At 52.0% G+C, this 19,800-nt stretch overlaps 1 protein-coding gene across 1 annotated transcript; it reads right to left on the reverse strand.

The window, feature by feature from the left end:
- Positions 1 to 4,752: 4,752 nt before the first annotated feature.
- On the reverse strand, positions 4,753 to 6,662 carry LOC109765278 (UDP-glycosyltransferase 91C1). Its single transcript, XM_020324067.4, has 2 exons — positions 6,005 to 6,662; positions 4,753 to 5,899 (listed from the first exon to the last, which is right to left on the reverse strand). Exons 1-2 carry the CDS (start codon positions 6,452 to 6,454, stop codon positions 4,889 to 4,891), a joined length of 1,461 nt encoding a protein of 486 aa, XP_020179656.1. The 5' UTR covers positions 6,455 to 6,662; the 3' UTR covers positions 4,753 to 4,888.
- Positions 6,663 to 19,800: the final 13,138 nt, after the last annotated feature.

Below are 19,800 nucleotides of genomic sequence, written 5' to 3' on the forward strand. Positions count from 1 at the left end.
TATGCTATGCGATGCTACTTGGAGGACTTCAATCTACTCTCTTCTTTATGCTGCAAGATGGAGATGTCCAGAAGCGTAGTCTTCGACAGGACTAGCTATCCCCCTCTTATTCCGGCATTCTGCAGTTCAGTCCACTGATATGCCTCTTTACACATATACCCATGCATATGTAGTGTAGCTCCTTGCTTGCGAGTACTTTGGATGAGTACTCACGGTTGCTTTTCTCCCTCTTTTCCCCTTTCTATACCGGATTGTCGCAATCAGATGTCGGAGTTCAGGAGCCAGACGCCACCGTCGACGACGACACCTACGGCACTGGAGGTGCCTACTACTACGTGCAGGCCGCTGACGACGACCAGGAGTAGTTAGGAGGTCCCAGGCAGGAGGCCTTGCCTTTTCGATCGTTGCTACCTTTGTGCTAGCCTTCTTAAGGCAAACTTGTTTAACTTATGTCTGTACTCAGATATTGTTGCTTCCGCTGACTCGTCTATGATCGAGCACTTGTATTCGAGCCCTCGAGGCCCTGGCTTGTATTATGATGCTTGTATGACTTATTTATGTTTTAGAGTTGTGTTGTGATATCTTCCCGTGAGTCCCTGATCTTGGTCGTACACATTTGCGTGCATGATTAGTGTACGGTCAAATCGGGGGCGTCACACTGTGTGTCTTGTCGTGGCCCCCAGTTGCAACCCGACCATCGACTCGCTACTAGGCGTGTGTGTGTGTTTGTCGTGGCCCCCAGTTGCATGCCGACCATCGCTCGCAACTAAGGGTGTATGTGTTTGTCGAATGTTCCCAGTTACATGTCAACCGTCGACTCGTAACTAGGGTGTATGTGTTTGTCGAGGGTCCCCAGTTGCAAGTCGGCCATCGACTCGCAACTGGGGGGGGTGTGTGTTTGTCGAGGGTCCCCAGTTGCATGTCGACCATCGACTCGCAACTAGGGGTGTGTGTGTTTTGTCGTGGCCCCCAGTTGCAACCCGACTATCGACTTGCAACTAGGGGTGTGTGTGTGTGTGTGTGTGTGTGTGTCGAGGGTTGCCAGCTGCAAGCCGAACATCGAATCTCAACTAGGGTGTGTGTGTGTTTTGTCGTGACCCCCATTTGCAACCCGACCATCGACTCGCAACTAGGGTTGTGTGTGTGTTTATCGAGGGTCCCCAATTGCATGCCAACCATTGACTCACAACTAGTGTGTGTGTGTGTGTGTTTGTCAAGGGTCCCCAGCTGCAAGCCAAACATCATCTCGCAACTAGGGATGTATGTGTGTTTTGTCGTGGCCCCTAGTTGCAACCCGACCATCGACTCACAACTAGGGTGTGTGTGTGTGTGTTGAGGGCCCCAGTTGTATGCCGACCATCGACTCACAACTAGGGTGTGTGTGTGTGTGTTTGTCGAGAGTCCCTAGTTGCATGTCGACCATCGACTCACAACTAGGGGGAGGGTGTGTGTGTTTGTCGAGGGTCCCCAGTTGCACGCCGACCATCGACTTGCAACTAGGGATGTGTGTGTGTTTGTTGAGGGTCGCCAGTTGCATGTCAACCATTGACTCGCAACTAGGGGTGTGTGTCACAGATGCGACCACTTTTTTTATCACAGATGCAAGTCTACCCTCAACAGACAATTGGGGAGGAGGCCCCGACCACCTTTTATTACAGTTTCCCACCCTTGATAGGCAACTTGGTGTCGGCCCCTTTTTGTTCCAGTTGCAACTCCACCCTCTGTATGCAGTTGGGGGACCGACCTATTTTTGTTCCTGCTGCAAGTCAAGTAACTTGGGGGTCCGACAATTTTTTTTGAGGCATATCCTTTTGTAGATAAGGCTAGTTTGTTCACCAATGCAAAAAATGTTCGCGTTTTTCAAAAATATTGGAATTTTAAAAAAATGATAGCATTTTCAAAAATTGGGTTCACCAATTCAAAAAATGTTCGCGTTTTTCAAAAATTGCATTCATCAATTCAAAAAAAATCTAGAATTTAGAAAATATTGAGGTTTTCAGAAGTTGCTCCGAATTTAATAGATGTTCTCATTTTCAAGTTTTGTAAATTTACAAGTTGTTTTAGTTATATTGGAATGTTTAAGTTTCATGGACATTTTTATAAGTTTCCACTCACATACGCTCGCATGCCCAGCCTGGGAGAGACATGCATTGCCGCCCGTATACGTACGTACATACATACACTGATACACATATGTGATTATTCAAGGTATACATGTCAAGCAGCGGCAGCACAATGCGTATCATGCAAACAAAAAAGTGGTAGCACAATACGTGCATGAAGTGAAGCAGATGCAGTACAATGCATACCATGCAAAAAGAAAAAAAAAGGCAGCAGCACAACGCATGCTGCTATCGTGAGCAGCGGGGCGCCAGCGAGGCAGCCACACACACACGCAAAAAATACTCCATCGCGTATATGTGCTAGGCGGAAACAGAATTGTTTCAAAAAAAAAAACTAACAAAAAAAAAAGGGTGGGCTTATGCTATGATGAGGTGGTGTTGATGCTATACTTAGATGTGACATCATCCTGGCGTCAGCCCTGCATCAGCGGTCAACAGACCAGTTGACTGGTCAACAGGGCCCACGCGGGGCCGCAAGCAGTGACTGGGCGCTGCCCAGTCAGCATCTGACTGGGTCAACGGGACCCATGGGCCCAATGGCAGTGGCTGTGGGGGGAGTCCACGTGGTCAGCCACATCAGCAACGCCGGAAACGGCGCCGGAGTTGTCTCCGGCGACCATATTCAACGGCGGCGCGCTCGGGAACGGCCGGAAATCGGCCACAAGGGGTCGCTCGGCCCGCGCGTAGGCTCGTTTGAGCGATCGTCGAGCCGCGCATCCAACGGTGCTGATGAGAGGGCTCGGAGGTGGCCTAGACAGATCTTTTTTAAATGACTGACGTCGTCTCGGCGGGTATAGAATCATTAAAAGGAAAAAAAATGCCTGATTAAAATACGGAAAACGAACTAAAGTCGTCACAACAACCCACAGAAGACGATGCCGGCCAAGACAACCACATGAAGATAGATAATTTGTTTATTCTTATCTTCTCGGTTAGTGCCAGTAGACTATAATAGATAATTTGTTCCTTTTCTGCTAAAAAAATGTTCGATTGATATGTATCTTTTCTAGACTTTGGCTTACGCCTCACTGCCGCCGGATAGCACTGTCGAACCTGCCAATTTTGATTTATGCCAACTGATGCTACAATTGGTACGCTACAAGATATCTTATTTTCTTCTATCCCGTTGCAATGCACATGCATGCTTGCTACTCCCTCCATCCAACAATATATGACGTTTTTGAAGGTAAAACAACTTGCAAAAATATCTTATATTATAGGATGGAGGGAGTAGTATATATACAGAATATAAGTAGTATTTTCAATGCATGCTGAGGAAATATATTTTTTCTCAAAAGAAGGATGATCCCCGGCCTCTGCATCAATCGATGTGCACAACCATCTTTGTTACTATTCAACAAAATCTGACAACGTAACCAACTTGTGGTTGGATGGTTAGATGGACAGTTGTATCCCCAGCCACCAGGGTTCATGTCCTGGTGCTCGCATTATTCCTGGATTATTTCAGGATTTCCGGAGATGCACTTTCAGTGGGAGGAGACGTGAGCGTATACACCTTGCTAGGCCATACTGTCATCGATGCCAGCACGGCGGCAGACAGCACCACCGCCTTGCACTAGTCCATCAAGACGCATCCGCCGCCGAGACTCCACTGCACCATGCCACCAAGACCCGTCGTCGTCGACACGGTAGATACAATGCACGCCGAGCAGGGGACGAAGGCTTGTAGGCATCCCTATCTAGATTAGGCACCTCAGGGCGTACTCGACTGTCGGGCACCCACAGTGTCCCGAATGTCCAGAAGTATCTGGCGGAACGGCCGGATCCGATCCAATAGCTCACCTTGGATCGCCGCGCCTGCTGACCCATGTGGAGGTGCGGAGCTCCTCCGGACGGCCGGACGAATCATGCGAATTTGATCCAGGCGGCGACCACTGAGCGCAACAACATGCTCCTAGTCTTCACCTTCCTTGGCCGCGTCATGGGCTAGCCTGGCGCCATCCTCTAGCGGCGGCGATGAAGGAGAGGGAAGCGGAGAAGCCTAGGGGGCAATGACGCGAGACCCCCCCCCCCCCCCCCCCCCCCCTCCGTGTCGCCCTATCAATGCGGCGCGGGTGGAGGGGGGTTCTAGGCTGGTTCTGCCTAAGGTGAGTGAAATACATGGGTGTGTGCATCTTGTGATGCAATTAGTGTGACTGATTAGATGGTGTGCGGTGAGTTGGGATGTGTGCATATTAAAATTTTCACGTATGTTAAGAGAAATAATTAGTGGATGATGAGGTGACATATGTGGTGAGGTGGCATGTGTGTATGTTGACATTTTCATATATGTTATGAGAAATAATTAGTGGATGGTGAGGTGACATATGTGGTGAGGTAGGATGTGTGCATGTTTGGAGAATTGAAATAGTGAAGATGAACTATTTAGATGCTGTATATAGGATTTCTTTTTGTGGAATTAATGTGGAAATCACGTGGACAGTCTTGTACGGAAAATGCAGAATTAATGCGGACATCGAGTAGATTGGGAAAATAAGCATGATTATTACATTTACACGTTTCAGGAACATCGGGTAGTAGATTGGGAAAACAGGCACGATTATTACATTTACACATTTCAGGGGCATCGAGTAGACTGGGAAACATGCACGATTATTACATTCACACATTTCAGGGGACATCGAGTAGATTCAGAAAACAGACACGATTATTACATTCACATATTTCAGGGACATCGAGTAGATTGAGGAAACATGCACGATTATTGATTACACATTTCGACAGGCAACACGCCGTCCCTTGCCTTATTGCAGTCGCAGCAAGTGCTCAGCCAGCTCGTCGACGTACTCGTCCTGCTTCGCCCTGTTGCAGAGAATCTCCTGGAACGCCCTGGCATTGCGGGCGAGGGTCTTCCCTTCCTCGCCCTCCGCCATCACCCGCCGCACCGTCCCGGCAACGTCGACCCCGGCGAACGACCCGTCGCGCTCGTCCCTGGGCACCTCCAGGCCGACCGCCCTCGCCGCCATGGCTCGCGCCGTGACGCATTGGTCGGCGAACAGAGGGAGCATGACGAGCGGGTGGCCGAACAGGAAGCTCTCCATGAGCGAGCTCCACCCAGTGTGCGTCAGGAACGCACCCACGGCGCTGTGCGCGAGGACGCGCACCTGCGGCACCCACCCCACGCGCACCAGGCCGCGCCCGGACACGCGCTCCTCGAACCCGTCGGGGATCAGGAGGCCGCTCGGTTCCCGCAGCGCCCAGAGAAACCGAGCGCCCGACAGCTCCAGCCCGACTGCGAGCTGGCGGACCTGCTCGGGGGTCAGCGGCGCCTCGCTCCCGAACGCGACGTAGATCACGGACCTCGCCGGCTGCTCGTCCAGCCAGCGCATGAGACGCGCGCTCGCCTTGTCCTCATCCTCGCCGCCGCCGGTACGGTCGGCAACAGCTTCTTGGGCGGCGTCGTATGGAGCGAGGAGGCCGGACGGGGCCACAGGCTTGCCGAAGAGGTCAGTGAGGAGGGGGCAGAGCGGGCCGTCGACCTCGCGGCAGCTGCGCACGATGACGAGCGGGCAGTGCTGCTCCGTCTCCCAGAACCGGCAGCAGTCGGATGGGCCGGCGGCGTTGGGGCGTAAATGCAGCTGGACGAACTGCTCGGTCTCGTGGAGACGGTGGACGATGTGGGTCGGGAACGGGATCCACGGCGGCTGGCTCATGAAGTCCTCCGCCGTCGTCCGCGGGTGCTCGTCGTTCGCCGTCTTGGGGCCGAGGAAGGCGATGAACGCCGCCGGGAAGATGGAGAACAAGGCGCACGGTACCTGCACGCGCAGCGCACACAAACCTCTTGTAGACAGACTCGTAGGCAGTATGCAGCATTAAATGGAGCGCGTACTTTCTTTATAAAAAATGGAGTGCCTACGTACCTTGTGCTGCTCAGCTATGGGCGGGAGCCAGTGGTGTGTGAAGTCAACGAAGATCCAGTCGGGCTTCTTGCCGAATCCCGTCGCACCCTCCCCGCCGGCGCAGGCTCCGGCAAGAAAGCCGGCGAAAGGGGAGGCGAGGCCGTCGAATGCCACCTTGAGGAGGTCGACCTTCTCCGGCGGGACGTCGGCCGTCGACTCGGCGCCGTAGGGAAGGCCGTCGACGCTGGGCAGCGGCAGGGGGAGGAGGCGGACGCGGGGCCAGAGGTCCTCCGGGACGGGCCGCAGCCTGGCGAGGTTCCTCGGGGCGGACACGAAGGTGACGGCGTGCCCGCGCCTCGCCAGCTGCTCCGAGAGCTCGAGGTAGGGGATCATATGGCCGAACGCGAGCCATGGGAACACCACGACGTGGAGTGGTGAAGACCTTGCGGTGGCTTCTATGGCTTTTGCCATAGCCAGCTGATCTCGCAACGTGACGGCCGAGCAGGTTCACGATCGAACAAGCTAGGTCGCCGGCTGTGGGCGCTTTCTCCTGCTCTGACCGCCGGCGAGAGAGATGAGACAGAGAAAAAGAAATGTCGATCCAGATCAGACGGGGAGAGAGGGGATGCAACGACTTTGGCAATGTATATAATATAGGTTCGTTCAACTTATACAAAGTTCACCTGCCCCTCCTTGGATAAAACATTGTTAAGACATTTATTTTAGAACAAAGGGAGTACTTTTTAAAAAGGTAGCACCCTCTGCATCAACGGGCGCTGCTATATGTCGTTCGCTGCGAGCAAGAAGCCACTGCATCGCTCACGCGCTTCCTACATGAGACATGCATGAGGCTGGTCCAGCGCGCAACAACACGCGCGAAACTCCCAGCACGCCTTTTTCTTTTCTTTCGATTCTTTTTTACTTCGGTTGGTCTGTTTTTTAATTTTCAAAAATGTCCGTCAATTTAAAATATGTTCATGAAATTTGTAAAAGTGTTCATCAATTAAATAAATCTTCTTGAATTAAAAAAATGTTTGCGGATTCAAAAAATGCCTGTGAGAGATAAATGTTCACGAATTTGAAATATGTTAGTAATGGATTTGAAAAAATGTTCACGGATTAAATATGTTCCTGAATTTAAAAAAATCCTGAATTCAAAAATTGTTTGTGGATTTTAAAATTGTTCGTGAATTAAAAAGTAAAAAACAAAAATAAAATAAAAAGGAAAGTAAAAAAACAAAAAGAAAAAGAAAGGGAGATAAACATTTTCTAGAACCTTCCCAAAACTGGGCAGAAGGTTCCGAAAGCTTCCCAAAACCGGCATCCCCTACTCCCGCTACTAATGGGCCGGTCCGATCGACACAATATAGGCAATACCTGCCTTCAACATTGTTCGTAAGCGATATATCTTTTGCCCTACATCAACCGATATACATAGCAAAATCAAGGAATTAAATTGTGTGCAACTTTTTCAATCTAGGCTTTATGAAATTTAACTACAAAAACTTTTATGAGGATACACCAGGGAGAGGTGTATGAGTGGCATAGAAAAGAGAAAAAGGGACTACAATTCTTCCATCTCTTTCCTCCTCTAGAAGAAAAGCTCTTTTCCTTCCGTCGGCACCGCCGCCGGTCCGTCCCATCTCCGATGGCCTCTAGGGCATGGAGGTGCGAAGGATCTCGGCCCCCCGCCAGCGGGAAGGACCCCGTTCTCGTTCTTGTTAGATTTAGCGTCTTGGTTGGGGTTGTGCGGCGGCGATGATGTTCCTTAGTAGGAATAATGTCTCTCACGTTCTATCCACGTCCCGATGTTGCGTCTAGCATCGTTGGTGGGCGTGTGGAGGTTTGTCTCCGTCGAATCTCGTAGGATTCGGTCGGTGCTAGTCTTTGGTGGATCTGTTTGGACCCGGTCTTCGTTCGTCTTTGTTTGGGTGTTTATAGGTTTGACCCTTCTGATCTACGACTTTCTTCATCGACGATGGTTACTACTCTGGTGCGCGGGTCCTATGGGGCCTTAGCATGAAGACTTCCCGATTGTCTACTATAAAAAGGTTTGCCCGGCTCCGGTGAGGAAGGGGCGATGACGGTGGCGCGCTTTCGGCTCACTCCAGTGCTTGTAGTCGTCACTAGGTAGTCTACAGACATGGTCATAATTTTTATTACCACTGTTGTTCTTTCTACTGCCATGATTGAAGATGAGTAGATTGAAAGTTTCTCACAAAAAAGAGCATAGATGGCTAATACTACCTCTGTAAACTTTTATAAGATGTTTTAGGTCGGAGTATATCACATTTTGGCACACAACACATAACCAAAGAGCTTAGCAACCACACCCACACAAGTACAACGACACACAACTCTTCTTGTCCAACTCAAGCCACAAATGGTGAAAGGGTAGGACAAAGAGCACTAACGTGGCGTCTCAACCATTGCGAAACATATCGGAAGCACAACGAAAACTTAAAGTCATACTGGCTCAACACATCGTGCAGTCTCTTGCCTAGAGACTGGCAAGTGAATAGCAGGACTGACCTGAAGGAAATATGCCCCAGAGGCAATAATAAAGTTGTTATTTATATTTCCTTATATCATGATAAATGTTTATTATTCATGCAAGAATTGTATTAACCGGAAACTTGATACATGTGTGAATACACAGACAAAACAAAGTGTCCCTAGTATGCTTCTACTTGACTAGCTTGTTAATCAAAGATGGTTAAGTTTCCTGACCATAGACATGTGTTGTCATTTGATGAACGGGAGAATGATGTGATGGACAAGACCCATCCGTTAGCTTAGCATAATGATCGTTAAGTTGTATTGCTATTGCTTTCTTCATGACTTATACATATTCCTTTGACTATGAGACTATGCAACTCCCGAATACCGGAGGAACACCTTGTGTGCTATCAAACGTCACAACGTAACTGGGTGATTATAAAGATGCTCTACAGGTGTCTCCGAAGGTGTTTGTTGGGTTGGCATAGATCGAGATTAGGATTTGTCACTCCGAATATCGGAGAGGTATCTCCGGGCCCCTCGGTAATGCACATCATGATAAGCCTTGCAAGCAATGTGACTAATGAGTTAGTTACAGGATGATGCATTATGGAACGAGTAAAGAGACTTGCCGGTAACAAAACTGAACTAGGTATGAGGATACCGACGATCGAATCTCGGGCAAGTAACATACTGATGACAAAGGGAATAACGTATGTTGTCATTACGGTTTGACTTATAAAGATCTTCGTAGAATATGTAGGAACCAATATGAGCATCCAGGTACCGCTGTTGGTTATTAATCAGAGATGTGTCTCGGTCATGTCTACATAGTTCTCGAACCCGTAGGGTCCGCACGCTTAACGTTTGATGACGATTTGTATTATGAGTTATGTGTTTTGGTGACCGAAGATTGTTCGGAGTCCTGGATGAGATCACGGACATGACGAGGAGTCTCGAAATGGCTGAGAGGTAAAGATTGATATATTGGACAATAGTATTCGGACACTGGAATGATTCTAGAGTGTTTCGGGTATTTTTTGGAGTACCGGGAGGTTACTGGAACCCCCTGGGGAAAGTAATGGGCCAACATGGGCCATAGGGGAGAGATTGGGCAGCCCACAAGGGGTGGCGGCCCCCCCCCCCGCATGGGCAGTCCGAATTGGACAAGGGGAGGGGGCGCAGCCCCCCTTTCCTTCTTCCTCTCCTTCCCCCTTCCCCCCTCCGTAAGAAGGGGGAGGCCGAATTGGACATGGAGTCCAAGTAGGACTCCTCCCCCTTGGGGGCGCACCTAGACCGGCCTCCTCCCTCCCCCTCCTTTATATACGGGGGCAGGGGGGCACCCCAAAGCACATCAATTGTTTCTTAGCCGTGTGCGGTGCCCCCTCCACCGTTTACTCCTCCGGTCATATTGTCGTAGTGCTTAGGCGAAGCCCTGGGCGGATCACATCACCATCACCGTCACCACGCCATCATGCTGACGAAACTCTCCTTCGACACTTTGCTGGATCAAGAGTTCGAGGGACGTCATCGAGCTAAACGTGTGCTGAACTCGGAGCTGCCGTACGTTCGGTACTTGATCGGTCGGATCGTGAAGACGTTCGACTACATCAACCGCGTTAAACTAACGCTTCCGCTTTCGGTCTACGAGGGTACATGGACACACTCTCCCCCTCTCGTTGTTATGCATCTCCTAGATAGATCTTGCGTGAGCGTAGGATTTTTTTTGAAATTGCATGCTACGTTTCCCAATAGTGGCATCAGTGCTAGGTCTATGCGTAGATGATATGCACGAGTAGAACATAAAGAGTTGTGGGTGATAATAGTCGTACTGCTTACCACCAACGTCTTATTTTGATTCGGTGGTATTGTTGGATGAAGAGGCCCGGACCAACCTTACATGGCCATGTTCATGAGACCGGTTACGCCGACAGACATGCAACTTGTTTTGCATAAAGGTGGCTGGCGGGTGTCTGTTTCTCTAACTTTAGTTGAATCGAATTTGACTACGGTTGGTCCTTGTTGAAGGTTAAAACATTACACTTGACAAAAAATCATTGTGGTTTTGATGCGTAGGTAAGAACGGTTCTTACTAGAAGCCCGTAGCAGCCACGTAAAACTTGCAACAACAAAGTAGACGACGTCTAACTTGTTTTTGTAGGGCATGTTGTGATGTGATATGGTGAAGACATGATGTGATATACGTTGTTGTATGAGATGATCATGTTTTGTAAAAGTTATCGGCAACTGGCAGGAGCCTTATCATTGTCGCTTTATTGTATGAAATGCAAACGCCATGTAATGTCTTTACTTTATCACTATGTGTTAGCGATAGTTGTAGAAGCAATAATTGGTGAGACGACCACAACGCTATGATGGAGATCAAGGTGTCAAGCCGGTGACAATGGAGATCATGATGGTGCTTTGGAGATGGAGATCAAAGGCACAAGATGATGATGGCCATATCATGTCACATATTTTGATTGCATGTGATGTGTCGGAGTAATTGGCCACGGGTAGCCTCATCGCCCCCCCATGGCGCTTCAAGACATCGGGGCCGGCTGCTCCCTCCAGATTCGAAGAGCCAAGCGCCGCCTCCTCGCGGCCGGCTGGTCCAAGCGGCCGGCTGCCAGGAGGCAGCAAAGCCCAGCAGGCGGCCATGAGGTGGGCCGGCTCCTAACAGGCAGCCCTAGGCGTCCTCAAAGTCTGCATCCACATAAATCAGATGAGACAAGGCGTGGCTACAGCATGCCTTGCCACCCCCGAATCTAGGGCCAAGCATGGCTACAGTGCATCGTACCAGACGGAGATCTCCCGTCCGGCACGGCACTGTTGCCACGCTGCCCATGACATCACCCCTGTCAGAAGGAACCATGCTCCCACGACGGGCTGTCGGTACGGCCCACAAGCGGCGGGACCCACCTGACTGCGAGAAGCTAGAGAGCGGCCATCCCTTGCCAGTCGGCTCAAGGGAGGCCAGCTGACGACCAGGCGGCCCTCCCCTCTCCTGGGGATTTGTGCGTCATTAATCAGAAGAGACGGGGAGTGGCTACAGTGAGCGGCCGCCAGGCCGCGGTACTGTAACCACGCCTCCCCCGACAAAGCATGCATCATTACCAGCACAACTACAGTGCTGAGCAGCCGGCAAGACCCGCGAGCGGCGGGCGCGGCCTGTCGGCCAAGTATGAGACACCCGGCGGGGCCCACCAGGCGGCGGGCCCCATCAGCCAGCGGAGAAGCCGGCGACCAGAGACACTGACAGTTGGGTCCTACACCCGGCCAGATTACGTTTGTACCCCTAGGGAGTAGGCCTATATAAACCCCCAGGGTTCAGATTTTAGTTCATCTACACCCACATATAGAGAGACGAAGCTAGGGCTAAACTTGTTCTTCTTCCCCCCCTAGAGAAACAGCTGAAGGAGCAAGCTTGTTGATACGTCCACTTTGCATCATGCTTTTATATCAATATTTATTGCATTATGGGCTGTTATTACACATTATGTCACAATACTTATGCCTATTCTCTCTTATTTTACAAGGTTTACATGAAGAGGGAGAATGCCGGCAGCTGGAATTCTGGGCTGGAAAAGGAGCAAATATTAGAGACCTATTCTGCACAACTCCAAAAGTCCTGAAACTCCACAGAAGTCATTTTCGGGATTTATAAAAAATACTGAGCGAAGAAAATACCAGAGGGGGCCCACACCCTAGCCACGAGGGTGGGGGCGCGCCTTACCCCCCTGGGCGCGCCCCCTGCCTCGTGGGCCCCCTGGCTGGCCTCCGGTGTCCATCTTCTTCTATATGAAGTCTTTTACCCTGGAAAAAATCATAGGCAAGCTTACGGGACGAAACTCCGCCGCCACGAGGCGGAACCTTGGCGGAACCAATCTAGGGCTCAGGCGGAGCTGTTCTGCCGGGGAAACTTCCCTCCGGGAGGGGGGAAATCATCGCCATCGTCATCACCAACGATCCTCTCTTGGGAGGGGGTCAATCTTCATCAACATCTTCACCAGCACCATCTCCTCTCAAACCCTAGTTCATCTCTTGTATCCAATCTTTGTCTCATAGCCTGAGATTGGTACCTGTAGGTTGCTAGTAGTGTTGATTACTCCTTGTAGTTGATGCTAGTTGGTTTATTTGGTGGAAGATCATATGTTCAGATCCATTATGCATATTAATACCCCTGTGATTATGAACATGAATATGATTTGTGAGTAGTTACGTTTGTTCCCGAGGACATGGGAGAAGTCTTGCTATTAGTAGTCATGTGAATTTGGTATTAGTTCGATATTTTGATGAGATGTATGTTGTCTCTCCTCTAGTGGTGTTATGTGAACGTCGACTACATGACACTTCACCATTGTTTGGGCCTAGAGGAAGGCATTGGGAAGTAATAAGTAGATGATGGGTTGCTAGAGTGACAGAAGCTTAAACCCTAGTTTATGCGTTGCTTCGTAAGGGGCTGATTTGGATCCATATGTTTCATGCTATGGTTAGGTTTACCTTAATACTTCTTTTGTATTTGCGGATGCTTGCAATAGGAGTTAATCATAAGTGAGATGCTTGTCCAAGTAAGGACAGCACCCAAGAACCAGTCCACCCACATATCAAATTATCAAAGTACCGAACGCGAATCATATGAACGTGATGAAAACTAGCTTGACGATAATTCCCATGTGTCCTCGGGAGCGATTTTCTCTATATAAGAGTTTGTCCAGGCTTGTCCTTTGCTACAAAAAGGATTGGGCCATCTTGCTGCACTTTATTTACACTTGTTACTTGCTATCCGTTACAATTTATCTTATCACAAAACTATGTGTTACCTATAATTTCAGTGCTTGCAGAGAATACCTTACCGAAAACCGCTTGTCATTTCCTTCTGCTCCTCGTTGGGTTCGACACTCTTACTTACAGAAAAGGCTACGATAGATCCCCTACACTTGTGGGTCATCAAGACTCTTTTCTGGCGCTGTTGCCGGGGAGTGAAGCGCCTTTGGTAGGTGGAATTTGGCAAGGAAAAATTTATATAGTGTGCTGAAATTTACTGTCACTTGTTACTATGGAAAGTAATCCTTTGAGGGGCTTGTTCGGGGTATCTTCACCCCGACCAGTAGAGCAAATAGTTTCTCCTCAACCTACTGAACCTACTAAAAATGTTTACTTTGAAATTCCTTCGGGTATGATAGATAAACTGCTAGCTAATCCTTTTGCAGGAGATGGAACATTGCATCCCGATTTACACCTAATCTATGTGGATGAAGTTTGTGGATTATTTAAGCTTCCAGGTATGCCCGATGATGTTATCAAGAAGAAGGTCTTCCCTTTATCTTTGAAGGGAGATGCATTGACATGGTATTGGCTATGTGATGATATGGGATCATGGGACTACAAGCGATTGAAATTGGAATTTCATCAGAAGTTTTATCCTATGCATCTAGTTCATCGTGATCGTAATTATATATATAATTTTTGGCCTCGCGAAGGAGAAAGCATCGCTCAAGCTTGGGGGAGGATTAAGTCAATGTTTGCGCCTTATCCCGTTTCCAGGCACTGGCGACGTCTTATTAGCCTCCTCCATGGTAAGCCATCCTTTGGCATATGTCGCACGACACCCCCGACATTTGGTGCCCACCGTGGGGCTAGCTGCACCGTCGTCCGGAGATCTGTTCTGGACGGGAACCTTGTTCCTCCCTAGCGAGCGCAGCCAGCCTAGCACGCCTGATGGCGTTGACGCTGGCGCGCTGCATGGTGCTGAGCTTGCCAGCACGGCAAGCTGCCTCGCCGACCTCATAGGCGAGATCTGCCTCCCCGACGACCCCGCGCCCGACGCGGGAGCAGCTAGCTCTGAGAGCTGCCTGGTCGACCTCTTTGGCATACTCAACATCACCAATGAGCCGGCCTTCGACCTGGATTCGATCGGCTCCACCGACCCGATGCTTGTCAACTCCAACACGACATCGCTCGACGCCTTCCCCACCAACGTGGTGATCATCGACGACCCTCTCCCTCGCGCCGACAGTGGCGGCAGCACCGTCACAGAGGTGATCGTCATCAGCCACGACGGAGCCTTTGGTGGGGATGCCCAAGACCCACTCCAGGCGGCGCTGCGAGATCTCTCTGCACCCATTGCAGAGGATGTCGACGCCGAGACGCTGGAAGCCCGCCGCTCTCGCTCGTCGAAAGCGCCAAGAAGTTGGCCACCATGAGACGCCTCTCAGAGGCCTACCAGCGCGAGATCGACCGCACTGTTGGCGGCACGCCGGATGCCGGCGGGCCCAGCCGCATTGGCACGGTCCGACAGCATGGCGCAACCATCGCCAGCATGTTCGGGGAAGATCGCCCTGTCTATGCCACGCCCATGGAAAACATACGAGCTGCCCAGGTGGCAGCAGACGAGCTAGACCACCTCGAGGGCGACGAGCGTTGCTACATGACAGAGCGCGTTCAGCAGCTCATTGACGCGGCTGCCGCGCAGCAGGAAGCCGGCTGCCGCGCCAACGAACCCGGCCGGCGTGATGACAACCCGCCCCCTCGCCGAGAGCAATGCGCGACCTCCCGGACACCGACAGGCGGTGTCCGCGACAAGCGTGACAAGGAGCCGGCAGCAAGCTGCAACCGCACACACCTCACCATCGAGCGTGACCAAGACGGTCGCCCTTGAGCAGTGGAATGACGGGACGATTGTCGGCCTCCTCCTCCTTCTCGGAGGGAGAGGCGCGCTTCCCCGCTGCCTGTTGACCACCCAACTCTCGGCGACCGGCTGGGCCGCCGAGAGGGAATCAGAGAAAATGACGCCCGCCACCGGATCGATCGTCTCAATCGATCCTTGGCGCTAGAAGAGGAAGATGCATTGGGCCCGCCCTGTTTCGGCCCCCGCATCCACGACGAGCCCTTTCCCAAAGGGTTCACGCTTCCACGAGATACACCCAAGTACAACGGCTCCGTGAAGTCGGAAGACTGGCTGGTCGACTACTCCACGGCCGTCAGCATAGCAAACGGCAACAAGCGCGTTGCCGTAAAGTACGTTTCGCTCATGCTCTAGGGCACAGCCCGGACATGGCTGAACAGCCTGAAGCCCCGCAGCATCAACAGCTGGGTAGATTTCACTGAAGTATTCGTCCGCAACTTCACCAGCACCTACAAGCAGCCACCCAAGCCCCGCCAGCTCTCATTGTGCGTCCAGGGCCCTAATGAGTCCACCCGCGACTACTTGACGTGGTGGGCTGAACTGCGCAACTCCTGCAAAGGGGTGCACGAGGTGCAGGCCATAGAATACTTCACTGTCGGGCGCCGAGAGGGCACCTTACTCAAGCACCGACTCCTGTGCGACGAGCCGGCCACACTCGACGAGCTACTGATCATAGCAGACAAGTACGCCACTGCCGACTCTTCCATGAAGTCGGAGCTCCGAGTGGATACCTCTGGGAAGGTGCTCCCTCCGGCTCCTCGGATGCCGGCTAGAGACAACAGTCGGCGCCAGCAGCCGAACGACAACAAATGCGAAGCCCCGCAGCCGGCTTCCACCAGCCGGCAGGTGGCGACAGTTGAGGATCAGCAACCTGAAGGACAACCCCTCCCCAAGCGCCAGAAGGGCGGCAAGCCAGTTTGGTTGCCTGCTTTCTCCTTTGAGCAGACCCTCGATGCCCCTTGCAAGTTCCACAGCGGTGCGAAGCCGTCCAACCATACAACTCGGAAGTGCCACTGGCTCATCCGCATCGCCAAGGGAGAAGGACTGCCCCCTCCGCCTGCTGGCCCGCCGGCTCCGCCTCCCCAGCAGCCGGCCGCCCGTCCAGCAGTCGGTGCAGTACAAGATGATTACTCCGAAGAACATGGTGCCTATGTTGTCTTCACCAGTGTGGCCAGCGATAGACACAGCCGGCGTCAGGAGCATCATGAAGTGAACGCCGTTGCCACGGCAGCGTCAGAGTTCATGCACTGGTCTGAGAAGCCTATTAGTTGGAGCCAAGCTGACCACCCGGAAGTGATGCCTTTTCTCCAGGTTCCTATGCCCTAGTGTTGGATGCTACCCTTGCAACAGAGTGGCAAGCTGCTCGTTTCTCCCGGATTCTGATAGAAGGCGGTAGTAGCATCAACATCCTTTACCGCGATACCATGGAGAAGTTGAAGATCAAAGAGAAGCAGTTGCTGCCCAGTCGGACTGTATTTCATGGCATTGTGCGCGACATGTCCTGCTCACCAATCGACAAAGTCAAGATAGATGTCCTCTTTGGAGACAAGGATCATTTCCGCCGAGAAGCAATTTTGTTTGAGGTGGTTGACCTGGAGAGTCCTTACCATGTGCTCCTAGGCTGGCCTGCTCTAGCCAAGTTCATGGCGGTGCCTCATTATGCCTACCTCAAGATGAAGATGCCAGGAACCAAGGGCATTATCACGATCAATGGAGACTATGAGAAGTCGTCCGCCTGTGCTGCAGCCAGCAGCCGGCTGGCCAAGTCCCTCGTGATTGTGGCTGAGAAGAAGCTCCTGGACCGGGTGGTGGCCATGGCCGGCAAGCAGCCGGACCTGTCACCACAGCCCAAAGAGTCAGAGACTGAGGGCTCCTTCAAGCCGGCCAAAGAAACAAAGAAGATTCCCTTGGACCCCGAGCACCCGGAGAGGCACGCTATCATAGGTGCCAACCTTGATAGCAAATAGGAAAGCGAGCTCGTTGATTTCCTCCGTGAGAATCGGGATATCTTCGCATGGTCTCCCAAAGACATGCCAGGTGTTCTGATGGATTTCGCCGAGCACAAGCTACATGTTAGAGCAGACGCCAAACCAGTCAGACAGCCCCTCCGCCAACTATCGGAGGAGGAGAGATGAATTGTTGGTGAAGAGATAGCCCGACTCCTGGCAGCCAGCTTTATTATGGAAGTATTTTTTCCAGAATGGCTTGCCAACCCAGTCCTTGTGCTGAAGAAGAACAAAAAGTGGCGCATGTGCATTGATTACACCAGTCTCAACAAAGCCTGCCCCAAGGATCCGTTTGCCTTGCCACAGATTGACCAAGTGATAGACTCCACAGCCGGATGCGAGCTGTTGAGTTTCTTGGATGCCTACTCAGGTTACCACCAGATCAAGTTGAACCCAGCAGACCGTCTGAAGACCACCTTCATCACACCATTTGGAGCCTTCTACTACCTGACCATGACATTCGGCTTGAGAAATGCCGGTGCCACGTTTCAGCGTTGCATGCAGAAGTGCCTCGTCAAGCAACTCGGCAGGAATTCCCACGTCTATGTAGACGATATTGTGGTGAAGACGGAGAAGCACGGTACCCTTTTGGAAGATCTCAAGGAGACCTTTGAGAATTGTGCCGGTTTCAGATCAAGCTCAACCCGGAGATGTGCATGTTCGGAGTACCAGCCGGCCATCTCCTTGGCTTCCTGGTCTCAGAGCACGGCATCGAGTGCAACCCTGTGAAAATCAAGGCCATTGAGAGGATGGAGAAGCCTACCCGACTGAGAGACGTCCAGAAGTTTACCGGCTATTTGGCATCCATCAGCCGCTTCATCAGTCAGCTGGGCGAGAAGGCCCTTCCCCTGTACCAGCTCATGAAGAAGACCACTCATTTCGAGTGGAATGATAAGGCGGATGAAGCTTTTCTCCAATTAAAGACGATGTTGACCACGCCGCCTGTCCTGGCGGCTCCGACTGCTAAAGAGCCCATGTACCTCTACATCGCCGCGACCAGCCGGGTGGTCAGCACTGTCGTAGTAGTGGAGCGCCCAGAGGACGGCAAGGCACAGCCGGTCCAGAGGCCTGTGTACTATTTGAGCAAGGTATTGTCAACCTCGAAGCAGAACTACCCTCACTACCAGAAGATGTGCTACGGCGTGCATTTTGCCGCCAAGAAGCTGAATCCATATTTCCAAGAGCACCCAATCACGGTTGTCTGCACTGCCCTGATTGCTGAGATCATTGGCAGCAAAGATGCGTCTGGCCGAGTGGCCAAATGGGCCATTGAGTTGGCTCCCTACACCATCTTCTACCAGCCATGCACCGCCATCAAGTCCCAGGCACTGGCCGACTTCCTCGTCGACTGGGCCAAGACCCAGTACCTGCCGCCAGCTCCGGACTCCACTCATTGGCGGATGGACTTCGATGGCTCGAAGATGCGCACCGGCTTCGGAGCCGGCATTGTCCTCACATCTCCCAAAGGCGACAAGCTCAGATACACATTGCAAATCCACTTCGCCGCCTCTAACAACGTGGCCGAGTATGAGGTGCTCGTACACGGACTCCGACTGGCCAAAGAGCTCGGCATCCGCCGGATTCTGCGCTACGGTGACTCAGACTTGGTGGTCCAGCAGTCGTCTGGTGAATGGGACGCCAAGGATGCAAACATGGCGAGCTACCGCTTCCTCGTCCAGCAATTCAGGGGATACTTTGAAGGGTGTGAGTTCCTTCACGTGCCACGAAATGACAACGAGCAGGCAGACGCCTTGGGACGGATCGGCTCCACCCGTCAAGCAATAACTGCCGGCGTTTCCCTTCAGTGCCTTCACAAGCCGTCGATCAAGCCTTCTCCAGAACCTGAGTCCATCTTCGTGCCGGCTCCTCCCGAAGCAGTCAGATCCGACTTAGGGGCCGCAGAGCCGGCACGAGGACTTCGGCAGGTGGCACGTGGACTGCAGCAGTCGCACCCGGCCCGGGCACTTCACCGCCCGGCCCGGGGGCTGAAGCAGTCAGCCCGGGGACTTCACCAAGCGGCTCGGGGACTGAAGTAGTCGCACCCGGCCCGGGGGCTGCGGCAGTCGGCTCGAAGACTTCAACGATGCGGCAAGCGGCAACCAACTCCAACCCGCTACCTCCCAGCCCAGCCGCCCTAGTACAAGTGGCCGTGGTGGCAGTAGAAGAAATTCAAGCACCATCATGGGTAGAGCCCACCCTCAAGTTTCTGGTGAATAGAGAGCTGCCGGCTGATGAGATCTTGGCCCGACAAGTGTAGCGCCGAGCAGGAGCCTACACGATAGTAAATCAAGAGCTTGTCAGACACAGTGTGACTGGAGTCTTCCTGTGCTGCGTAGAACCAGAGAAGGGCCAAGCAATCCTCAAAGATATCCACCAAGGTGAGTGCGGCCACCACGCGGCCTCCAGATCCCTTGTCGCCAAAGCCTTTCCCCATGGTTTCTTGTGGCCGACTGCTTTGGAGGACGCCAAGGATCTGGTCAAGCATTGCAAAGGGTGTCAGAAGTTCAGCTCACAGCAACATCTACCGGCTTCTACACTCAAGACCATTCCCCTGGCTTGGCCCTTTGCCATCTGGGGGTTGGACATGGTGGGACCATTCAAGACAGCACGCGGCGACATGACCC

Source organism: Aegilops tauschii, chromosome 5 (assembly GCF_002575655.3).
Source record: "Aegilops tauschii subsp. strangulata cultivar AL8/78 chromosome 5, Aet v6.0, whole genome shotgun sequence".
Taxonomy (NCBI): domain Eukaryota; kingdom Viridiplantae; phylum Streptophyta; class Magnoliopsida; order Poales; family Poaceae; genus Aegilops; species Aegilops tauschii.